At 47.4% G+C, this 21,563-nt stretch overlaps 1 protein-coding gene across 1 annotated transcript; it reads left to right on the forward strand.

Annotated features, from left to right (window-relative positions):
- The first annotated feature begins 5,308 nt into the window (after positions 1–5,308).
- LOC130493044 (E3 ubiquitin-protein ligase TRIM7-like) lies at positions 5,309–20,158 on the forward strand. Its single transcript, XM_056866823.1, has 8 exons — positions 5,309–5,746; positions 6,675–6,839; positions 8,089–8,184; positions 9,260–9,490; positions 10,689–10,711; positions 14,690–14,808; positions 16,610–16,642; positions 19,638–20,158. Exons 1-8 carry the CDS (start codon positions 5,309–5,311, stop codon positions 20,156–20,158), a joined length of 1,626 nt encoding a protein of 541 aa, XP_056722801.1.
- Positions 20,159–21,563: the final 1,405 nt, after the last annotated feature.

Here is a 21,563-nt window from a genome sequence, read left to right on the forward strand (position 1 = left end):
TGGGGTTGCCAGCTGTGGCCTGGGAAATTCCTGGAGATTTTGGGTGCAGAGCTGGGGAGGGTGGGGTTTGTGCAGGAGAGGGACCTGAGGGGGCATAATGCCATAGAGTCCATCCTCTGAAGCAGCCAGTCTCTCCAGGGGAGGCAATTTCCGTCATCTGCATCTGTAATTCTGGGAGATCTCCAGCGCTCACCTGGAGGCAGGCAACCCTATACTGAGTAGGGATTTGAACCCAGGCCTCATCAGTTCAATTCTACCACACTGTACTTCAAAGCACTCAGTCTTTACAATCATACTAATGTGTCATCTACACTTCAGGAAGATCTGGTGATAAAGGGACTAAATGAGGTTTAGCGGGGCCTCATCCCACCCCTGCTTGCCCTGCTGGCCACTGAACACCCACCCTGCCAATCTAATGCACCACCACCTTTACCTGCCTGATTCACTCGGTGGTGAGGGGGGATATGGTGGCTCCCCTTCCCTCCCTCCCCTGCCTGCCCCCTCCCACTTGCAGTGCTGCTGCCTCCGCCTGCCCGGTTTAGGGGGCCATGGCATAGGGGCAGAAGTGGTCCCCTTTCCTCCTCCCTGCCTCCCACAGAGTTGGACAATGGGGGGGTGGCAGCTGCAACTCCACCCACCTACCTGCCAGGCTCACGTAGTGGTGGCACGACTGGGTGAGGGTGGCAGGCCATCTCTTCTGCCTGCCTGACGCCACCACTGCTCCTTTCTTCTCCAAACTGACAACCGAGATCTCATAACGTATTACTTGCTCTGAACCTTCAGGGACTTTCTTTACTGCGCCCCCCCCCCCCCAATTTTGTAAAAGAGGCGATATATTCCACTCACCTTGTCTCTGCTGCCTTTCTCCCAAAGGTGGACCCACAGCAGTTTATATCACCCCCTCCCTTCCATTTTATCCTCACAACAACCACAGTCCTGAGAAGGAGGTTAGGGTGAGGGTGTGTGACTGGCCCAATGCCAACAAGCAAGGATTGGAACCCGGGCCTCATAGATTCTAAGACCCTCGAACCACTATACCACACAGGCTCCGATAGGTGAGGGAAGTTAACCCCTCTTTGTTTTGTAAAGGAGGGGATACTTCCCACCCTCCCTGTCTGTGCTGCTTCCCACCTTCCTGGCTTCTCATGGTTAAACCTTTGATTCCATTGCAAAGAGCAGAATTTCTGGGCCTAATCTGGGCATGGGTCTTCTGATTCCCTTCATTTTGGGCTCTACAAGTCCTATCAAAATCCAGAGGCTGGTGACGAGTTCTAAGACCCCCAGCTTTATTTTCTGATGGACTGATGCAGAGGGGTTGGAAGGGCAGGATTGAAGAGTTTCTGTGGCGTCTGGGAGCAGAAAGGAAGTTAATGGAGGGGTCAAAGGAGAAACGTCCCTTGTTCAGAATGAAGAGAGGTGGGGGATTTTGGCGGTGGAGAGCCGGATAGAAGGGAGGTGGCTTGAGGGGGACGTAGAAAGACCAGAGCAAGCGCAGAGAAAGTTGCAAGGAGAGAGGTGACCGCAGCAGGACCCAAACTTTGGGGGAAGGGGAAATGCCGGGGTTTTTTTGTAATGTTGTAAAGGAAGGAGCCTGGCAAGAAGTTGAAGATGGGGAAAGCAAAGGAGAGAGAAGAGGCAAAGACGAAGCCAAGGCCTCGTTCTCCTTCAACATGGACGGATGAGGATGTTGTCATTGAATGGGGAGGGGGTGGAATGAGGGCTCTGGGCTGACACCCATATGCGCAGGACTCTTCAGTATTCTGGCTTTTATTATTGTCTAAATTTACACTGAATTCCTGCTCATGTGCAATTTCCTTGCCTTGATGCTCTGGGGAGGCCTTTCGTCCACCCACTAACTGAGGCCTTTAAAAAAAGTTGGTACCAGATCAACATAGTTTTAAAAAAATTAAAATATTTATATCTCCTGCCTATTGCAACAATGTACTTGTTCCCAGATTTATTTTTTAAAAGCAACTCTCTAGCCCTTTTTGTTTCAGTTATAAAGAGCAATGTGCAGCCAGTCCCATTCCCCTTATAATTCTGCAATGAAAACAGCTATAGAGTTAGTTTAAAAAAACAGGAAAGACATCTGTGAACTAGCCATTGTCACCATAGGTCATTCTAATGGAGAGTCATTTTTTAAAATTGTGGCTAGACATCTCAAATGCTGGCAGTGGCCTGGTCTTCTTGGGACCATAACTTTAATGATTTCCCTGATTTCATTTTTTAAAAGTAGTCCTCATGCCAGAGTTATAAGGCTCAATATGCAGCCAATACTGTTCCTCTTATAACTCCATAATGAAAAGAGCAAGAGTGAGTTTTAAAAATCTGTGAACTAGTCATTGCCATAATAGGTCATTGTAATGGTGTGTCAACAATTTTTTTTTAAATTATAGCTAGACAGGTCAAAAGCTGGAATTGGCCTGGTCTTCTCTGGACCTTTGAGAGGTCACTCCCCTATGTTAAGAAACCAAACAAACCCAAATTGTAACCTGTCACAAGGGGATGGTTCAGTCTAGTTTCCTCCATGACTGGCTCTTTTTGTGAGTGCCGGGAGTTTAACGTACAGCAGTGGTTGTCAACCAGCAGGCTGTGCATCTTGGTTGAGACAGAACTAGTCTAGGAGGGATTTGGGGTTTTCAGAACAATTACTCCTTTTCAGTTGCTAATGAAACAATTATTTCTGTTGTTTTCTAAAGCTATAGCAATAAAGGAATATTACTGTAATATTCATGTCCAACTTACCATGAACAAGCAATTGTAATAAACAGAATGCCTGCAAGTGCAAACATATAAATGTCTTTCTCAGAAAAGGCATTTAAAAAAAATTCCGTCCTGGTGGGACCCAGGTTCTTTGATAGGAGCCATTGGTGGGACCGAAGGTAGGAAAGGTTGAGGCTCAGTGATTTACAGGAAAGTACGCAGAGACAGGCAACAGCGTTACCTGCAGGCTGTCCAGGAAAAGCTCTTCCACTACTGAATGAATAAACTTATGAATAGTCTTATTGCTGAGTCACTGACGCAGGACAGCAACACCAGGTACTTAATATTATTATTTTATTTACTTTATTTTACGGTCTGCCAGTCTCACTGAGAGTCAAGGCAGATTACATAGTGTAAAAACCAGTGCAATTGACAGGATGAAATCCTAAGAAGCCATGTAATTATCATTTTGTTTTTGGCATTGGCAACCCCATAGGTTTTCAAGGCAAGGGATGCTCAGAGATGGTTTGCCATCGCCTGCCTCTGGGTCAAGTCCCTGGTACTCTTCAGAGGTCTCCCATCCAAACATACTTGCCAGGGTCGAGGCTGAGAGTGTGGGACTGGCCCAAGGTCACCCAGCAAGTTTCCAGGACAGAGTGGAGGTTCAAACTTGGGTTCCCCTGACCCGAGTCTGACACCTTAACCATCTCTATATATAATCCTAGGACTGCAGAAATCTCAAACACAGTATAAACATCAAACACGACTATTTAAACAATGCAGAAGAGGGTATTAGGGTGAAGCCCGCCGGTTCACCCACTCCCACTTCAAAATGGGTGGGTCGCTGCTTTGCACAGCTTCTACTCCTCCAAGGTCAGAAGGGTGGATACCTGCCTGTGTGGAAGGCTTAGATTATGCACATGCAACTAAAAGACTGGCTATACCAGAAAAGTAGCAGCTCAAGGAGCCAGGTAATAATCTCAGCCCTTTCTTTGCTGTGCTGCTTTTCCGTCTGCTTGGACTTTTCGTGAATAGTGGGGGGAGCTTTCGGAAGCGCGACTCCCCTCTCTCACCATCTGGAGTGGTTCCCCCCCCCCATTCTGCCCTCTCTGGTGGATCTGGTGTCCGTGTCCAGATGCCGGTTTGCAGGGAACACAAGCGTGCTGCTGCTGTGGGAACAACTCTGGCGTAGACAAGGGCAGACACCCAAACGGTGGTCGCACCCAAATGGTGGGACCTTTTCTTCCCTCTTTTTTTTTTTTTTTAGTCAGCTTCGCAGGGGAAATTGGAGAGTTTCTGCCACTCCCCCCCCCCACAACTAAGAGGGATTGGGGGATTTACACCTTGGTGTTGATTTGGAAATGGGCAGATGCAGGGACATACGAAAACATAGGACAGTGATTGCCCATAGGAAATGCATGATTGCCCATAGAGAAACAGGGAAACTACACTTGCCAATAGAAAATCCCAAAAACTAAGGACAGCGATTGCCCATAGGGAATGCATGATTGCCCATAAGGAATACATGATTGCCCATAGAGAAACAGGGAAACTACACTTGCCAATAGAAAATCCCAAACACTAAGGACAGTGATTGCCTATAGACAATTCATGATTGCCCATAGAGAAAAAGGGAAGCTATGCTTGTCAACAGAAAATCCCAAAAAATAATGACACCTATTGCCCATAGACAATACATGATTGCCCATAGGGAATGCATGATTGCCCGCAGAGAATCAGGCAAAACACACTTGCCCATAGAGAATAAGGCAAAACACATTTGCCCATTGAGACTAAGGGAGACCACACTTGTCCATAGAGAAACTGATAAACTACGCTTGCCAAGAGACAATCCCAAAAACTAAGGACAGCAATTGCCCATAGAGAAACAGGGAAACTGCAATTGCCAATAGAGAATCCCAAAAACTAAGGACAGCGATTGCCAATAAATACATGATTGCCCATAGGGAATGCGTGATTGCCCATAGGGAATCAGGCAAAGCACACTTGCCAATAATCTGAAAACTAGGGACAGCGATTGCCCATAGAGAATTGCCCACAGTGAATGCAGGATTGCCCTTAGGAACTAGTGGAAACCACACTTGCCAATAGAGAATAATGTACACCACGCTTGCCAATGGAGAATAAGGGAGATCACGCTTACCCATAGAGTCAACCCATCTCTTGTTGGGTCTTCCTCTTTTCCTGCTGCCTTCAACTTTCCCTAGCTGGCATGATTGTCTTTTCCAGTGACTCTTGTCTTCTCATCATATGTCCAAAGTACGACAGCCTCAGTTTAGTCATTTGAGCTTCTAGGGTCAGTTCGGGCTTGATTTGATCTCAAACCCACTGGTTTGTCTTTTTGGCGGTCCAGGGCATCCGCAACTCTCTCCTCCAACACCGCACTTCAAAGGAATCGGCTCTCTTCCTCGTCCAGCTCTCACGCCCATGCACAGAGGAGGGCTGTTTGGGGAGGGACAGCGCCACCTTCTGGCCGATGTTTCCACACCTGAGAGTGATTTGCAGGAGGGGGCCCGCCCCGTCGCTGCTCCGAAACGCGCGAAAACCAAACCAGTTCCCCTCCTCTTCCTCCCTCCCGGGAGCCATGGCGGCCGGGGGTCTCCTGCAGGAGCTGTGCGAGGAAGCCTCTTGCTCCGTCTGCCTGGACTACTTCAGGGACCCGGTGACCATTGCAGAGTGCGGCCACAACTTTTGCCGCGCCTGCCTGACCCGCAGCTGGGGGGCGTCTAGGGCAGAAACGTCCTGCCCCCAGTGCAGAGGGAGAGCGCAGGAAGGGACCCTCCGGCCCAACCAGCAGCTGGCCAACTTTGTCCAAATAGCCAAAAAATTCACCCTTCAGGAGGGAAAGGAGGCAGGTGGGAAGGGGGGAGAAGGGAAGAGGGGCGTCTGCGAGAAGCACCAAGAGCTCCTGAAGTTTTTCTGCAAGGAGGACGTCGCCCTCCTCTGCGGGGTCTGCGGCAGATCCGAGGAGCACCAAGACCACCAGGTGGTTCCTCTGGAGGAGGCTTTCCTGGAAAACAGGGTAAGTGAGAAATGGGTGGAGGGAGGCTTTCTTGCATCCTTGTTGTGTGGCTTTGAACATTTCACTTTGGCGCAAAGCTCTCACGCTTGTGGTCGTGGCCGCTTGCTGGCCTGTCACTATTAATATAATATCATATAAAATTGATACAATATTATATTATCCCCCCATCACAAATTGGCTCGCAAAGCAGCAGCAAGTAATAAACGGATAAAAAAGGCGCTTGAGGAGGAAGAAGAGTTGGTTTTTACACGCCAACTTTCTCTACCACTTAAGGGAGAATCAAACTAGCTTACAATCACCTTTCCTTCCCCACAACATTTGGATCCACCTTTGGAGGCTTGTCATAATAACCCCCCGGGAGTGCACTTTTCAAGAAAGGAGTGGGGTGTTAGGGGGCTTCTCTGGAATGCTGCTCATGGAAGCTCAAAGCAGGTGCAGGGAGAATGGGGTTTACCTGGAACCAGGAGTTGTGATTCATTCATTCATTGACTTCCAAATGAATTTGAGGCTTAATAAAATCTTGTGTAACCCCAGTTTCTTTCACCAACCCCAGCTGAGGGGAGACAATATGGGACCTGGTTGATTAGTGGAGAGAGTGTATGATAAAAAAGAAACGGGGGGGGGGGCCTCCAGCCCACTGGCCTCCACTTCCTCTCTTAGGGGATGGCCAGGAGGCGAAAAAGGCAACAATTCCCAGACCCTCCAATCACCGTTAACCATTTACAAACAGAAGTTAATTTACAAGTAGGGTTTACTCCAGTGAAGAGGGGTGGGGAGTCAAAGCAGGACACCTGGATAATAAACTCAGATTAAGGGAACACAACTTAAGGTGGAAACCGAAAAGGTCTTGACCAGCCCTCCATGGTGGTGCTGCTGTTGGGGCTCTTGTCGTGGCTGCAGATCTCTGTTTCTTTGTTTTGGGCATCAGGCAACCGTGGCTGCTGGAAGAGGGAGAGTTTGCCAGAAGCACCAGGAGCCGCTGAAGCTCTTCTGCAAGGACGATGAAGCCCTCATCTGTGTGGTCTGTGACCGATCCAAGGAGCACAGAAATCATGAAACCCTTCCTCTTGAGGAGGCCTCCCAGGAGTACAAGGTGGGAAATCAACAAGGTGGAGGCTGGTGGGGAAGATCCGTGGATCCTTCCCTTCTCCTTGGTCTCTTTGTGGAAAAACTGCTTCCAGTTTCTTCCTCAGCCTCTGGGCCCAAACACCTCTTTGCTGCCTCCTTTCTGGCTTGGTGCCCCCTAAGGGCATCGCTGTCTTCCCCCCTGCTGAGGCTAAAGTGGGGTGATATGATAAAGTAGAGAGACTGACTCACTTCCTGTCTGGCTGTGTTGACGTGTGGTCAGCTGGTTGCATGGCTGAGCTATGAGGGAGGCAGCCGCCTGACCCCCAGTTTTAACCACCGCCCACCACGGCTTTCTCACGTTCAATTGCTGCCCTTGAGTTGCCTGGGGCGGGGGGAGAATATGTGCAGGTTTGGTACCTGTCTGTGTCCCCCACTTGCAAACAGTAGCTGTGAGGTAACAGTTTCAATCAGGTTTGGGGGGGGGAGGGCTACGCATGAAGCTGCCTTATTCTGAGTCAGACCCTTGGTCTGTCCAGGTCCACTCTTGACTGGCAGCAGCTCTCCAGGGACTCAGGTGGAGGTCAACTGCTGCCTGTTGATTTCAACTGGAGATGCTGGAGAGTAAACCTGGGACCTTCTGCATGCCAAGTGGATGCTCTCCCACTGAGCCATGGCCCTTCCACTGCATTGTGGCACCATAAGAAATCCTTTCCCAACCCCCAGTTGTGGTTACTTCCACACAGAGTTTTCCTGCTTTCGTGTGCTCTTTCTTGACATAACATAGCCAGAGAGAGTTTGGGAAAGTGTGGAATGGAAGGTATGCATTTCCTCCACCATCCCAAATCCAGTGCCATTTACTTTCCTGCCTTCCATTCTCACCCTCCCCCCTCAAATGAGCTTTTGTCATTTAACAAAAATTCTCGCTCCTGGGTGTATTTATACTGACTGAATATTTTTAATGCAAAAAACTCTCCTGAGGTAGGGCGTGGGGTGGACTGGTGGGCAGGAGGGTGAAGCATGGAGTACATCTCCATGCCACAAATTTCTTTGCACCTTTGCATTCTTGGTGGGTATCAGAAGAAACTGGGGCACCATCCCCATAAGGAAGCTACTACCTGTGTTCAGCATATGGGAAATGTTGTTGAAGATCTTGTTATGGACACAGGGCACTTACATTTAGTTAAGCCCTTACTTGACCATTTTGCTTCTCCTATGTTTTATAATAAACTTCTAAAAAAGGAACCAATTTCACTTTTGGGTTTCTCCTCCCCCAGGATCAGTTCTGCAACTGTCTGGAGAGGCTGAAGAAGGAGAGAAAAAGAATTGTGGCATGTAAAGCAGGCGTATTAAAGGAAAGCCAAGACTTGCTCGTAAGTGTCACTATGGCTGGGAAGTGACATAGAACTAGTATTGTGGGGGGGGGGATCAAGTAAAAATAGCAGAAAAGTCAACCCCTCGAGGCAAACATCCCCCCTCTTCCAGTTTGGAAATTCCGTGCACAGATGGTCAGTATTCAAGCAGACCAGGACTCCAAAGGTAGACTTAACACTGCAATTCTAAGCAGAGTTGTACCCAGGCAGTGGGGCTAAGGATGGTGCAGAACTGCACACCCATGGTGCCCCTGCCACTCACTGCCCTCTGACGCCCTAGGCAATCACCTAGGGCTGCCCTGTGAGTTGGCTGCCCCTGGTTGTTCATCCAGATCTAGAACGTTTTGTTTTGTTATTGAGTGTTTTTGTTTAGAGCAGAATCAGTTGACTCTCCAAGGTGCTCTGTGCTTTGGGGTAAATCCTGGGCAATAAACCTATGTGTTGATTCTCCATTTGTGTGCATCCACCAACAATGCAAGCCAGGAGAAGTCCCTGAAAAGAGATGAGGGTTCTCCCCCCCCCCCACCAAGAAATGCTGGGTAGAAGTGCTGATAAGTGCTCCAACAATCACGAACTGGGCCAAGGATTGTTCAGCCATTCTAAGTGGGAAAGTACTTGGAATACTCAGTAGCGTGTTGATCTTTTCTCCTGCGGTTTTTTCTTGCCCAAAATGCAGCCAGGGAGACCAAGGGAGGGGAAGGGGCTTCTCAGTTCTTTTCTCCGCAGTGGTATTTCTACTCAAACATCATATATTTTCACCTTTTGGGAAGTGGGGGGTCAGCATATGGAATGTCTTTTTTGGGGGAAACAAATGGACTCAAGAAGTCCCTTCTACTCTCTGCTGCAGACATCGTCCTCTGTGGCTGAAAGAACCTCCCCAGTAGTTGGAGTGAGATGTACTTTGGCCCTCAGCATGGGTCCATGGGAATCTTTCCTTTTCCCTGCCAAATGTTGAGGAGATCTCTGTGAAAGGCCAAAGTGCCCTTCTGATAGTAATCTCCTAAAGTCGATCTTCCACTGCAAAGACCAGCTGTGTTTGTTATGTTGACCTGATTTCCTTTTCTTTATATCTCAGAAGCAAACCACAGGAGAGAAGCAAGAGACGGTAGCCAAGTTCAGGCAACTACACTCATTTCTGGAGGAACAAGAGAAACTTCTTCTGGCCCAGATGGAAGAGGTGGAGAAGGAGGTGGCAAGAAACAGGGTCCAGCACCTGGTCAAACTCTCTGAGGCTCTTTCCTCTCTGGACAACCTCATCCAGGAGATGGAGGAGAAGAGTCAGCAGCCGGCCAGTGAACTCCTGCAGGTAAGAGAGTGGCAGGAACAGCCCAGGCTCCCCTTTGGGAGGAGGCTGCCTCCAAACTCTTTCTGTGCCTCCTTCTCTTAGGCAGGAAGCAAACAAGCCCCGTTTGTGTTTCTAGCAAGTTTTAATCTCCGTGCATGGGCTGCTTTCCCCTCTGCCTCATTACATCTCCAGCCAGGAGCAGGCTGCAAGAAACTATCAAGCAGCCATGCAAATTCCACCCCCTGGAAATGCCGCGTTTTTGTGTGTCTGGGGAACTACATTCAAGTCATACCAACCACCAGAAACGAGGGTCATAGGCAAGATATTTACAGCAAGATTTAAAAGGAGGATGTGCATGTTGGGGTGAATGTAGCTCATACTTGTTGCTTGAAGATTGGTGCATAAAAATGAATGCACGCACACAAAAGCAGCAACAAATGGTAGAGGAATGGCATCCGCACACCCGTTGCTGGCACTGCTGTGCCTGCTACTGCCAACCCGTCACTTATGTGCAGTTGTGACGGCCTTTGTGCCCAGACCCCTCTTTCCTGGCTGAGTCGTGTTGCTGTGCTGCAGGGAAAAGGGGGGAAGCCTTTTAAAGTGCTGAAAGGTGACAGAGTTTAGTTCTTCTCCTCTCAGTCCCTGTGGCCACCATCCCCTCCCCCCCATCTGAGGGCTTTTCTCAGGCTTTAAAGGAAAGGACAATGGCTGCAACAAGGACTTTATTTACAAGAAAATGAAAGCTGGGGACCACCATGTAGTTACAATGCTACTGGAATTTAGCTTTTTTTTTTTTTAAAGCCTGGGAAATGCTCTCCAGTGACAAGAAAGGAAATAACAGCGATGCGGGGCTGATGCAAGTGAATTGCTGTGAATGTCTCAGCATCCACAGGTGGCCACAGAAGCTTCTTGGAGGGCTTCCTGCCTTCCATGTGAGGAAAAATCCTTTTGGGAAAGTAGCCACTGTGGAATCGTCAAAGAAGATCACTAACTCTCCTCTGAAATGGCTCCACTTTGTCTTCTAATATTAACCTCACAAGGATCTTATCCCACTTTATGGAGATGCCCCCCAGCCTTTGAGCTGGGGGGTCTCCTAGCTGAACACAGGAGAAGGGCCAGAGTGCAGAATCTCCCAGGGTCTGAAGGGGTCTTCCTGGTGTGGCCTTTTAGCAACCATTGAGTTTCCTCTTCTTTCTCTCTCTCTGCCATTTTTCTTTAGGATGCCAGATGCACCTTGCAGAGGTAAGTGGTTCTTGCTCATTAACCTCCTTAACTTTGGGAGGGCTCTGGGTATCTTGTGAAGAACATGGTCCTTCAGGATGGTGGCTGAGGCCCAAGTCGGGTGCAATTGAGATCGTGGATCTCCATCCATCCGTCAGTGGCAAGCAGCTTAAACACAGAGTCTCATCAACAGGAAATCATGAAGTAGTATTGGGGGGGTGGGTCTGGATTGACACCTAGCTGAAAAATCTCTGGAAGAGGGGTCCCCAACCTTTTTGAGGCTGCAGGCACCTTTGGGATTCCACCCTGGTGTGGTGGGCGCAGAATGGCTGGCACAAAATGGCTGCCACAGGAGGTGGAGCCAGCCACCAAATGGCTGTTACTGCTTACCTTCAGTCACTCAGTGAAGATCCTTGTGTTGTGAGAGGCAGCTGCTACCAAAGCTACATTTAAAAAAAAAAAACTCCAGAAATTCAGGGTTTGAGTCTCCTCAGCTAAATTCGCTCCACAAAATGGCAGTTTGGAAACTTTATTTGGCCCGTATAATGCCTTGGTTGGCATCAGAGCTGGCTATGGGGGCACTTGAGAGGTGAATACGGTGATGACAACCCGGCCAAATCTGATGTACTCTGGAGGGTTGGGTGAGACGACACATGAGGAAGCAGGGGTTGGTGTGTTTGTGTGCCGTGTTTCCATAAGTATTCCTGCAACCACATAGCACTTAAATGTACTGCTCCTACTCCGATTACTTCTTGGCTGTTTCCACACTGGCAGCCCTGGTAGCAACAGGGCTTCCGAAATAAAAAATTTGTCATGCTGAGCAACCCATAAAGGGGAACACACAGCTAGTGATCAGAAAATTCGCACCTCTGCTTTAAGTCTCCCCAGGTAGTTTCAGAGGAAGAATAATTGTCATGTGATATTATTGGGCTCGAAGTTTCCACGCCTCTCACCAGGGGCAAATTATTAAAAGGAACAGAAGGAAGCACACTTCCGGGTATGGTGATGCCATGTGACCCGTTTCCTTCCACCAGCTCTCAGCCTCACTCTTGAGAACATAAGTAGAGCCAGGTGGATGAGACCAGTGGTCCATTTAGTTCAGCATCCTGTTTCACACAGTGGCCAAGGGATGCCCCTGGATGGCCAACAAACACAGCACAGAGGCCGAGGCCCTCCCCTGCTTCTGCCTCCTAGCAGCGTTATTCAGAGGTTGGCTTTCTGTGGCTGTGAGTAAAGAAGTTTGTCCTTTTTGTCTCTGCCGAACCTATTTCTCAACACTTTCACTGAGTGCTACTGAGTTCAGGTATTACGGGAGAGGGAGAAAAAGGCGGGAAGACACTGAACCTAATTCTGCCCTCCTTTTTCTCCTCACAACATCCCTGTCTGAGAAAAAGAGGGACTGGTTTAAGGTCACCCAGTGAGCCACATGGCTGCATGTGGGATTGAACCAGGGTCCGACAGTCACAGGACACCGGAAGCTGCTGAATACTGAATCAGACCATTGGTCCGTCAGAGTTAGTACTTTCTGCTCAGAGCGGCAGTGGCTCTCCAGGGTCTCTGGTAGAGGTCTTTCACCCCACCTAGTACCTGATCCGTTGACCTGGAGATGCCAGGGATTGAACCCAAGACCTTTTGCACGTCAAGCAGATGCTCTTCCCCTGAGCCACAATCCCTCCCCCAACTCTAACCCTAAACTCCAGAGCTCTAACCGCCCCAGCTTTCTTTTTCCTCGACTGGGCATTTGCAAGGCAGATCTGGGCAGGGGTTGTGGGGGTTGGTGTTCTGAAGGCCCAACTTGATGTTTGCTTTTTTCAGAGTCGGGTCTGGGTTCCCCTAAGCCACACAACAACTTTAGGGAATGAAGCAGAGCCTGTAGGGCCTTGAAATGCCTCTGTGGGGGAGGAAGGGCTCCCCCCCACCGCACAATTTCAGCACAGGAAAGTGGCTGGGGCGTTGACAGGAGCTCTTCCTGTAGTGGTGTTCTGAGCCCAAACAAGCTCTATTTCATTTTTTATTAACCATTCCCCTCAGCTGCTTTGTGGCTTTGTGGTCTGAGGAGCTATAGTGAGGTGGACGTTGCCCTCCAAAGAGCCCCCATCTTGCTCTACATTCAGCCTCTGTCTCTCGGCTTTCTGCCGATTCCTTCTTCTGTTTCTCAGATCTGCCTGGGGTGTAGTGGGATTGAGAATTGGATGGATGGTATTTTTACATGATTTTTCTCAAGGTACAAAAAAAGGGAGGTGTTTGAGGATCCAGTGGCTTTTCCCCTTGCACAGAAGTGGCGCATCTGGGACTTCTCCGATCTAAATCTATTTTTGGAGGGTATCAAGAAGCAATTCAAAGGTAATGAAGAAACGCTGCAGGGATTTCAGACTGGACATTAGCTTGGGACAGATGTGTTTTAGGCTGCTTATATTGGGATCCCCAACCTTTTTGAGCTTGGGGCCACCTTTGGAATTGAGACACAGCATGGTGGGCGCAGCCACAAAATAGATGCCACTGGAAGTGAAGCCAGCCACAAAATGACTGCTGCAACTTGTCTTCAGTCACACAGGGAAGATCATAGAATCATAGAGTTGGAAGGGACCACCAGGGTGATGTGAGAATTTTCCAACTGAGGTGGGGGGGGGGAGAATTTCCCCCCTCCTCCCTTTGGTTCGTTGTATTTGGACTTCCTGCCCACTTACTCACCAAAGCAATGACCAGGGAAAGATAAAGATAACACAGACCGTGCACACAAGGCACCTTTCGATAATTAGAAAACTTTTACATAGAACACAACGTTATGATAGTGAACCAGACATTTATTAAGCTTACAAGAAATATAAGGCAAAGGAAACAACAATACGTAACTGAATATAACAATTAACAAGCTTACATACATTGGACATACAAACAGTTAGCAGAGATCTCTGGATCATTCCAAGAAGGAGACAGATGGCAATCAGGCCCGGGTCTCCTCCTTAGAAGGACCCCGAACTGGAATCTTGGAAGACATTTTATCGGCTAAACTGTGTGTGAGAGAGAGGGTTTAAAACAGCCCCTCCTTGCAAATTCTCCCAAAGATGAGCTTTTCACAGCCAGATTTAAAAGGAGGATGTGTATATTGAGGTGAACGTAGCTCATACTTGTTGCGTGCAGTTTGGTGCACAAAAATGAATGCACACACACAACGGCAGCAACCAGTGGTAGGGGAATAGCATCCACACACCCGTTAGTGGCACTGCTGTGCCTGCTGCTGAGGCCAACCTGTCACTTATGAGCAGTTGCGATGGCATTTGTGCCCAGACCCCACCTTTCCCTGCTGAGCCATATTACAACGCTGCAGGGAAAAGGGGGAAAGCCCTTTAAAGGGCTGAAAGGTGACAGAGTTTGGCTCTTCTCCTCTCAGCCCCTGTGGGCCCAGCATCCCCCGCCCCCATCGGAGGGCTTTTCTCAAGCTTTAAAGAAAAGGGCCATGGCTAGATTGTTCTAGTGTTGTAGCATTATAATGATATGTTGCACTAATATTTGGCTTTTAATTTAAAAGCAATAAAGTGCAGGCTGCAACAAGGACTTTATTTATGCTTAGTCATCCTGACATGGCTCCTGTATTGCATCAGCCACCTGGTCATAACCGGATCAGGCCAGCTCCCTCTAGCTCTCAAGGGACTTTCCAGGCTGAATGCATCATTACTAGATCCATCTGATCTAACCTGCACTTGTCAAACTAATCTGACAGCCTTGTAATCTTATTAAGCAAGGGCGTGTTGCATATAATAGCTGACTAAATCTCCTGTTATCACACAGTATTTCAACACGCAGCCACAAAAATTCCTTTTGTTATTTTTATGCATATTTTTCTTATGCTCACATAGACAAATACTTCCAGTTCACAGAATCATCATTATAAACAAAGAAAATGTTTGAAGTGGAGCCTTCCTCTGTTTCTTTGATCTGCCTGGGGCGGGGAGAGATTGTGAATTGGGTGGATGGTATCTTGACATGATTTTTCTCAAGGTATGAAGAAAAGGAGGAGTTTGAGGATCCAGTGGCTTTTCCTCTTGCACAGAAGTGGTGCATCTGGGACTTGTCTGATCTAAATCTCTTTTTGGAGAGCATCAAGAAGCAATTCGAAGGTAATGAAGAAACCCTGCAGGGATTTCAGAATGAATGTTAGCTTGGGCTAGATGTCTTTTAGGCTGCTTATATTGGGGTCCCCAACCATTTTAAGCCCATGGTCCCCTTTGGAATTCAGACACAGCATGGTGGGCGCAGCCACAAATTAGCTTCCACTGGAAGTGGAGCCAGCCACAAAATGGCTGCTGCAGCTTACCTTCAGTCACACAGAGAAGATTCTTCTGCTGTTGGTGGCAGAAGCTGTTAAAACAATATTTTAAAAAAGCTAACCAGCCAATCAGAAGCCTTGCTTGGCAAAAGTGCCACCTCGAGTTGGCCTTTTCATTAAATACTTGACAGACACCAATAAAGGGATTGGTGGGTGCCATGTTGGGGACCCCTGGCTTATATCATTAAAAGACACAGGAATAGGAGGAGTGTGTGTACGAATTAGGTAATTCACCGTGGAAAGTTTTCTGTTCAGATTTCTCCTGCAACTTTCGTTCTAAATTGCATTGTGTGGATTTTCTCAAAATTATTTTCTGTTGCTTTTCTCTAGTCATTTGTGTCTGTGGACTGGCAAACTGGTTGGTAGTTGTGGAATGAGCACCTAAAATGAAAGGGAAGGGAAGGAAACTGCCCTTCAGGGCATCCTCATTTAATGGAGAGACCCACCCCATCCCTTTCAGGAATACCTACCCCCTTTCTCATTGCAGCTTGTCTGTGGCCAAATTGGACCTATCGAAACTTGTCTCTTTGACTGAGTGTGAGTGTTTGCTTGAGCATGTAGTAGCTGAGCCCACAGAATAGTCTCAGGGAAACTGATAGCGCTGTCTCAAGCAGATTTACACCCTCCTAAGCCAATTTAAATCAGCAGAGTTAGAAGGGGGTAAGTCTGCTTAGGATGGCACTGCTGTATGGAATCATCAGGTGTCTGGCTTTAAGACTGAAGGTTGCTCTGTGGAGAGTGATTAAGTGTTTGATCTTGATTGGTGGGGGAGGTCTTTTTAAGGCATTAGCCTCATCCTGGCAACAGCTGGTCTTTTTGCTCTTTTAGAGAGTAGGATGGTTTTAATTGCATGTTATAAATTCAGAGCATTTTCTTTATTTTTTCCAAAATAAATTTCACTTTACAGTACAGGTGAGAGGAGCTGTGCATGTTGTGAATGCAACTTTCCTGGGAAAGAACCAAAGGCTGGAGAGATAAGGCTTTGGCAAAGAAAAGGTCTTGACCTTATTATTAAAAGAACTTCATCTTACCCATTGGGAGTCTGAAGGGGCTGTCGTTAGCATTTCAGACATGGGCGAGAGGTTGTCAGTCGATACAACTGCAGAACCTCTTTTTGGAAGGATCCTAAGTTTAGCTGGAGTGGACCCTTGGGCCTCAGTCCTTAGCATGCTTTCTGTGAAGTGAATCTCCAGTCACTCAAAGTGATTAGTAAAAAGAAATGTGAATATTTCCACACAAATAAAATTTGGAATCCACCCCCCAGAAGTAGGTGTTACTTAACCTTTCAGCCAAAACTTAGAAGAAATATGTACGCGTGTGCCATCAAGTCACAACCAACTTATGCAGACCCCAGAAAGAAATATTCAAGGCAAGTGAGAAGCAGAGATTTCTTTTCCCATTGCAGAATCTTTGATCTCCCAACCAAGTACCAACCCTGGTTAGCTTTTGATATCTGATGCGGTGGGGCTATACCATGGCACCTTCCCTCCCTGAGAGAAAAAGAGGCCATATTATTAACTGATGTTTTTGTCACAAGATTGGTGATAGGTACAAGGATCTGCTGCTCACATTCATTTCTTTTGCTTCTTCAGACACTCTGGATTCTGGATTTTACTTGCAGAAAGGTAAATGTTTCTTCATACACCGATCAATTATTTCTTAACTAAAAAGCTTCACCTTACAATATGTGTTCTTCTACTTGGTGTTTTTCCAGAGATATCATTACTGGACGCTCTTGTTTTGTTCCTCAACATTTCTCCCTCCCTGCCACGGCCAGTTCCTTCTTGTTCTGAGGAGGTCTGTCAGGGTGAAAGAGAAGGTGGACTCTTGAGGGGATGAACTGCCTCCTTTCACCTACCTGACGCCATGTTGAAATGACGGGAGGCCCTTGAGGACCTTTCAGAATCCTGCCCATGAGAGACCCAGACCAGGTTGGGAATCCCATTTCTCTCAGTGGATTTCTCTACCTGCTTTTCAGGTTTCCCTCATTTTCAAGGTGCTATAAATTGTGTATTGGATCCACTGGTTTGTGGAATGGCAGTGTATAAAGGCAGAAGTCCAGCGTGCCCTGGTGTTGTTTTCCACTTATTCACACATAATTTGTATTTGATGTTTGGGAGAAGAAGTGGAACTACGTGCCTGTCACTCACAAGCCTCCTCTTCAGCTCTTCCGCCTCCCCAGCTGTCACTCAGATGCACACTTCTGGGCAGGAGGAGGCTTTCTTCTGAGTATATTTTAGAGCGAATTCAGAAAGAAAGGAGATGTTTGCAGGACGAATGCTGGCTTAGATCCATTTTGCTCCCTTCTGCATAGGGTCAATTATTGGCTGCTGTTGGTCAGTTATTGTCTGTTTATATAAATAGGTTTTCAAACAGAATGGGGGTATATTGAAACATATCAGTCCTTTCCCAAAGCTTTTAGTAATGTTGCAGAACTGGTTTTTGGAGAGGTAACTCCTGGATATTGGATGTATGTGTGCGTTCAAGGCAGCAAAGTTCTACCTCACTGTAAAGTTACCTCTGCTTTAAAAAGTTTTTACCCTTTGGTGCTGCCAAACTTGCAAGCATCAGAATAGCATTTTCAAGGCTCTGCAAAATATATGTGAGGCAAGGAAACCCGTTCTTGATGCCTAAGGATGTTTGTTTCTTAGCTGAGTTCCAGAATTAAAGTCTTTGTATTCTTCTGCCAAAGGTGACTATTGAGGCATCCATTTTTCCAGCCCAGGTAGGTCATGCTTGAAGTTTGATAGCTCTGTGATGGTAACTCCAGTGCAGAAGGACTTCCAATTGGTAATATTGCAGCTCTTTTTAAACTGCCACTGAGGATACCATAAGAGAGCTTAGTTTTTGCAGAGCTGTCAGTAAGTGCTTCCACAGGAGCAGGGAGGGGACATGAATCCAATACCAAGGATATTTCTGTAAATTCTAGCTTGATCCTGGCCATCTTCTCACAGGTTATTAGCCCTGGGTTCATCCTTTTGGGGAAGTGGTTCCCCCCCCCCCTGCTTCCTAACCACATTTGTGCGCCTGCTGGGATTTCCCAGGTTTTCTCTGATCTTTCTCAAACCTGGATTGCGGTAAAGCTTGGATGTCTACTATGTGGTTAAGAAAATCCAGATTTTCCCACCTATGTAAGCAGCCATTTCCCTGATGCTTTCCTTGTGGTGATCATTTCCTTCCCTCACCTCTGGGGGGATTTTTAGTTTTTTAAATATAGGAAATGGTATTATCATTACATAGATATAATGTTTTACCAATACGTATATCTGATTCTCAGAATTACCAGCCTTCATGAAAAAATAAGTCTCTAGACCTTTCTGTTGTGACAATATACAAGGAAAGGCATCAATATAATGATATGGCCCAATGGAGGGGGGTGGGCGCTGCTGGGGGACTGGAGCAGGGGAAGTGGGAGGGGGAACCTGCCATACAGAAGTCCTATTCTTGTTGCTGCGCTTTATCAGTAGCTTCACCAGCAACAAGGAAACTGCACAAGCCCCTCCCTGTGTGGAAACCACCGCTGAAGCACCTGGGTCTCTCTAGAAGACGTAGAGAATTTCAAGGGAATCTAAATCCTGCTCTGTCTTCCTTCGCCCCAGTTCCCTTTTCTGTGAAGAACAGAAACCATTAGGGAGGTTTTTTTGGTTCAAGGTGTTCTGGGAGACACCTTGAATGACAGCAGAAGAGGGGTAATCATTTTTAGAACAAATAATTGAAGGTTGGGTTGAGCAGAAATATTCTTGGGTTACAGGAAAAAAATGTACAGCCATAGAGGTCCATACAAAACCTCATTATTTATTTTTAAAATTGTCATAGAACATTGTGAAATCTTTCAAGCACACCAGAGGTCTTCATCAGGCTGGCTGTTGCAACCTTTAAAAAGACAGAAGAGTGAAAGGCAGATTGTGCAGGCTGTGGAGTGAGGGTCTGATCTCGCAGGCATCCGCTGAGGGGTGCAGGACATCAGCTCCACTTTACTGCTGTTGTAATAGTACCTTACAGGACATTCCCTGAGAAGCTGCATTCAGTCCAATCTTTGTTATTTCACTAAAATACATAAACTACTTCAAGTCCATCCAAAATTGTCCCAAATGCCAGCTGAGACACACATCTCCCTGGCAGGCTGAAAGCAATGGCAACTCCCTTCTAGTCTCTCTTTTGTTCAGAGTCAATTAAAGCCAAATTCAGTGGTATTGCCTGTTTTAAGATGTGTCTGGTATCAGGACTGAGAGCCATGACCCGTTCAACCCATTCTGTGCCTCTGCTCATTTTCATGTGATTTGGGTGTTTGTGTAAATGCTCTGTCGTGTGATTTCTTATGGGGGGAAATTCGGTGACTGGATTATCCATGGTTCTCTTCTCTCTCAAGGTCCCCTGCTTGGGATACGATGTGGTATTTGTGTTCTTTTGGGTTTTTATTGTTGATTTTATCTGCTTTCTCTGGAAGCTCAGAGGAAGTCTGCTCTGCTGTTTAGCAGCTCAGGAGAAGGCAGGAGAGTCTGTGAAATCCAGGAGGGGGTTGTGAAGAGGTGGGAACAGGAGGAGGACGCAGAAAAGGCCAGAGGGAGAAATCTCCCAGCTGAAAACGCTTCTCTTGTCTCCTCGTTTCCCCCCCAACAGCATGTGTGACTCTGGATCCAGACACGGCCCATCCCGGACTCCTCCTGTCTGAGAACTGGAAAAGCGTGAGAGATGGAGAAAAAGCTCAAGCTCTGCTGGACGATCCTGAGAGATTTTCCACATATACTGCTGTGCTGGGCTGTGAGAGATTCACAGCAGGCCGCCATTTCTGGGAAGTCCTTGTGGGAAGTGAGGAAAGATGGGCTGTGGGGGTGGCCAGAGAGTCTGTGAGGAGGAAGGGAAGGATCACCTTTGGTCCCGAGAGAGGGATCTGGGCTGTGGGGAAGTGGTGTGGGCACTACAGGGCTTCCATAAAAGGACAATACCATCCCCTGTCCCTGACCAGGGAGCCCAAGAGGATTCGAGTCTGCCTGAACTACGCTGGGGGCCGAGTGGCCTTTTTCGACGCTGACCGAGGAGCCCTGATCCACGAGTTCTCCGGAGCCTCCTTCTCTGGAGAGACCCTCCTGCCCTTCTTTTGGGTGAATTCAAAAGCCCACCTCAAGCTCTCTTCTTCTTAAGACCGTTTCTCCACACCAGGAGCATCAATGAGGCCTCTCCGGGCTCCCAATCACCAAAACTGACTGGAGTAAAAGGGAGACATTCCCCTTTTTAAATTGTATCTCATTTCTGAAAGACAAAGTAACACATTTCACTTTATAAGGAATAAAAGGCTTTTTCTCAGGGAGAACTGTGCATAGACTCCCCCCCTCCCCCACCCCTGGGTCTCCTCCAGCCTCCATTCCTTTCAAGCACAAGAGGAAGAACTGAAGAACAACACGAGGAAGAAAGAGGCCCCTGAAAGTCTAAGTTAATATTCTGGACTTTCTATTTTCTTTTGCTTTACTGTGCATCACCTGATAGGATTTGCCTCTCTGTTCATCATGGCCTTTCTGAAGGGCGCATAAGACCCTCTCCCTATAAAGGTTGATACATTCATCACAGTTGTGGTTCAGTTATACCACTGGCTGCAAAGATGTTGCTCTTATGATAAAGTTATGTAACCTTGAAAACTGCTGGCTTGAACTTCCGGGTCAGAGAGGAACCGCCGTGGACACGCGTCGGATCGCGCTCCGGCTAAGGGTTGCTGGGGGGCAAAAAAACCTGCCCCCCCTCCAGGCAAGCGGCACCCCTCGGGAAAAGAGGGGATGCTGATTCAGGCGCAGGCGAGCGGGCCGTCCTAGTAGCGGTCCCTGCTGAGAAATCGTCGGAGACCGCTCGGACGGAGAGCAGCTGAGAAGCGGGCGCCATTTTCTTCTACCGGCAGCCGGGACAAGCAGCGGGGATTCTCTGATTTAATCACATCAAGTAACTTCAATCTAGTGAATCTTACTAAATTTCACAACTGAGGTGTCCAACAGTCATTTATTGGGAGGGGGAAAGCATCCTTTTGACTTGCTATAACTCTACTAACAGGATCTGAACTGAAACTTGGCTTTTTGCCAGCCATTGCGCAGTTTAAAATCCAGCTGTGCCAACTACTGAAATCACTCATAAAAGGTTCTGTGAGCTGGGAAATAGTTGGCATGAAATAAATTTTGAATAAAGTGATTATCAAGAATCACTCTCTAAGGTCTGGAATATAAATCAAGTTCCAGGTTTTAACACAGATTTCTAAGTTGATGTATTGAACAGTGAAAGCCACACACCCCTCTTTGTGGATTACAAATTGCAGCCAACCTAGGACTAATGGGAGATAAAGATAAGAAAGAAAAGCACTCTAAAGAGTATCTTAAGGACTCCAAACAATTGCAAATACAGCAGTCTTCTCAACAAACAAGGAGAACTTCAGTCCCAAACATAAATTTAACACCAGTGACTTCACCCTCCTTAATGGTTACTTCTGTTACAGCCAAAATGGGACCAAAGCCAAAAATGGAGGACACTCTCAGTTCTCTTCATGAAATGATGGCAAAAACACTTCAA

Source organism: Euleptes europaea, unplaced genomic scaffold, assembly GCF_029931775.1.
Source record: "Euleptes europaea isolate rEulEur1 unplaced genomic scaffold, rEulEur1.hap1 H_7, whole genome shotgun sequence".
NCBI classification, from domain to species: domain Eukaryota; kingdom Metazoa; phylum Chordata; class Lepidosauria; order Squamata; family Sphaerodactylidae; genus Euleptes; species Euleptes europaea.

What these genes read in the sequence shown, in the direction of transcription:
- LOC130493044 (XM_056866823.1), top strand. Translation starts at nt 5,309, where the DNA reads ATGGCGGCCGGGGGTCTCCTGCAGGAGCTGTGCGAGGAAGCCTCTTGC. An exon ending in AGGCCTCCCAGGAGTACAAG is followed by an intron (nt 6,840 to 8,088) that starts GTGGGAAATCAA and finishes CTCCTCCCCCAG; the next exon opens with GATCAGTTCTGCAACTGTCT. An exon ending in TGGATTTTACTTGCAGAAAG is followed by an intron (nt 16,643 to 19,637) that starts GTAAATGTTTCT and finishes CCCCCCCAACAG; the next exon opens with CATGTGTGACTCTGGATCCA.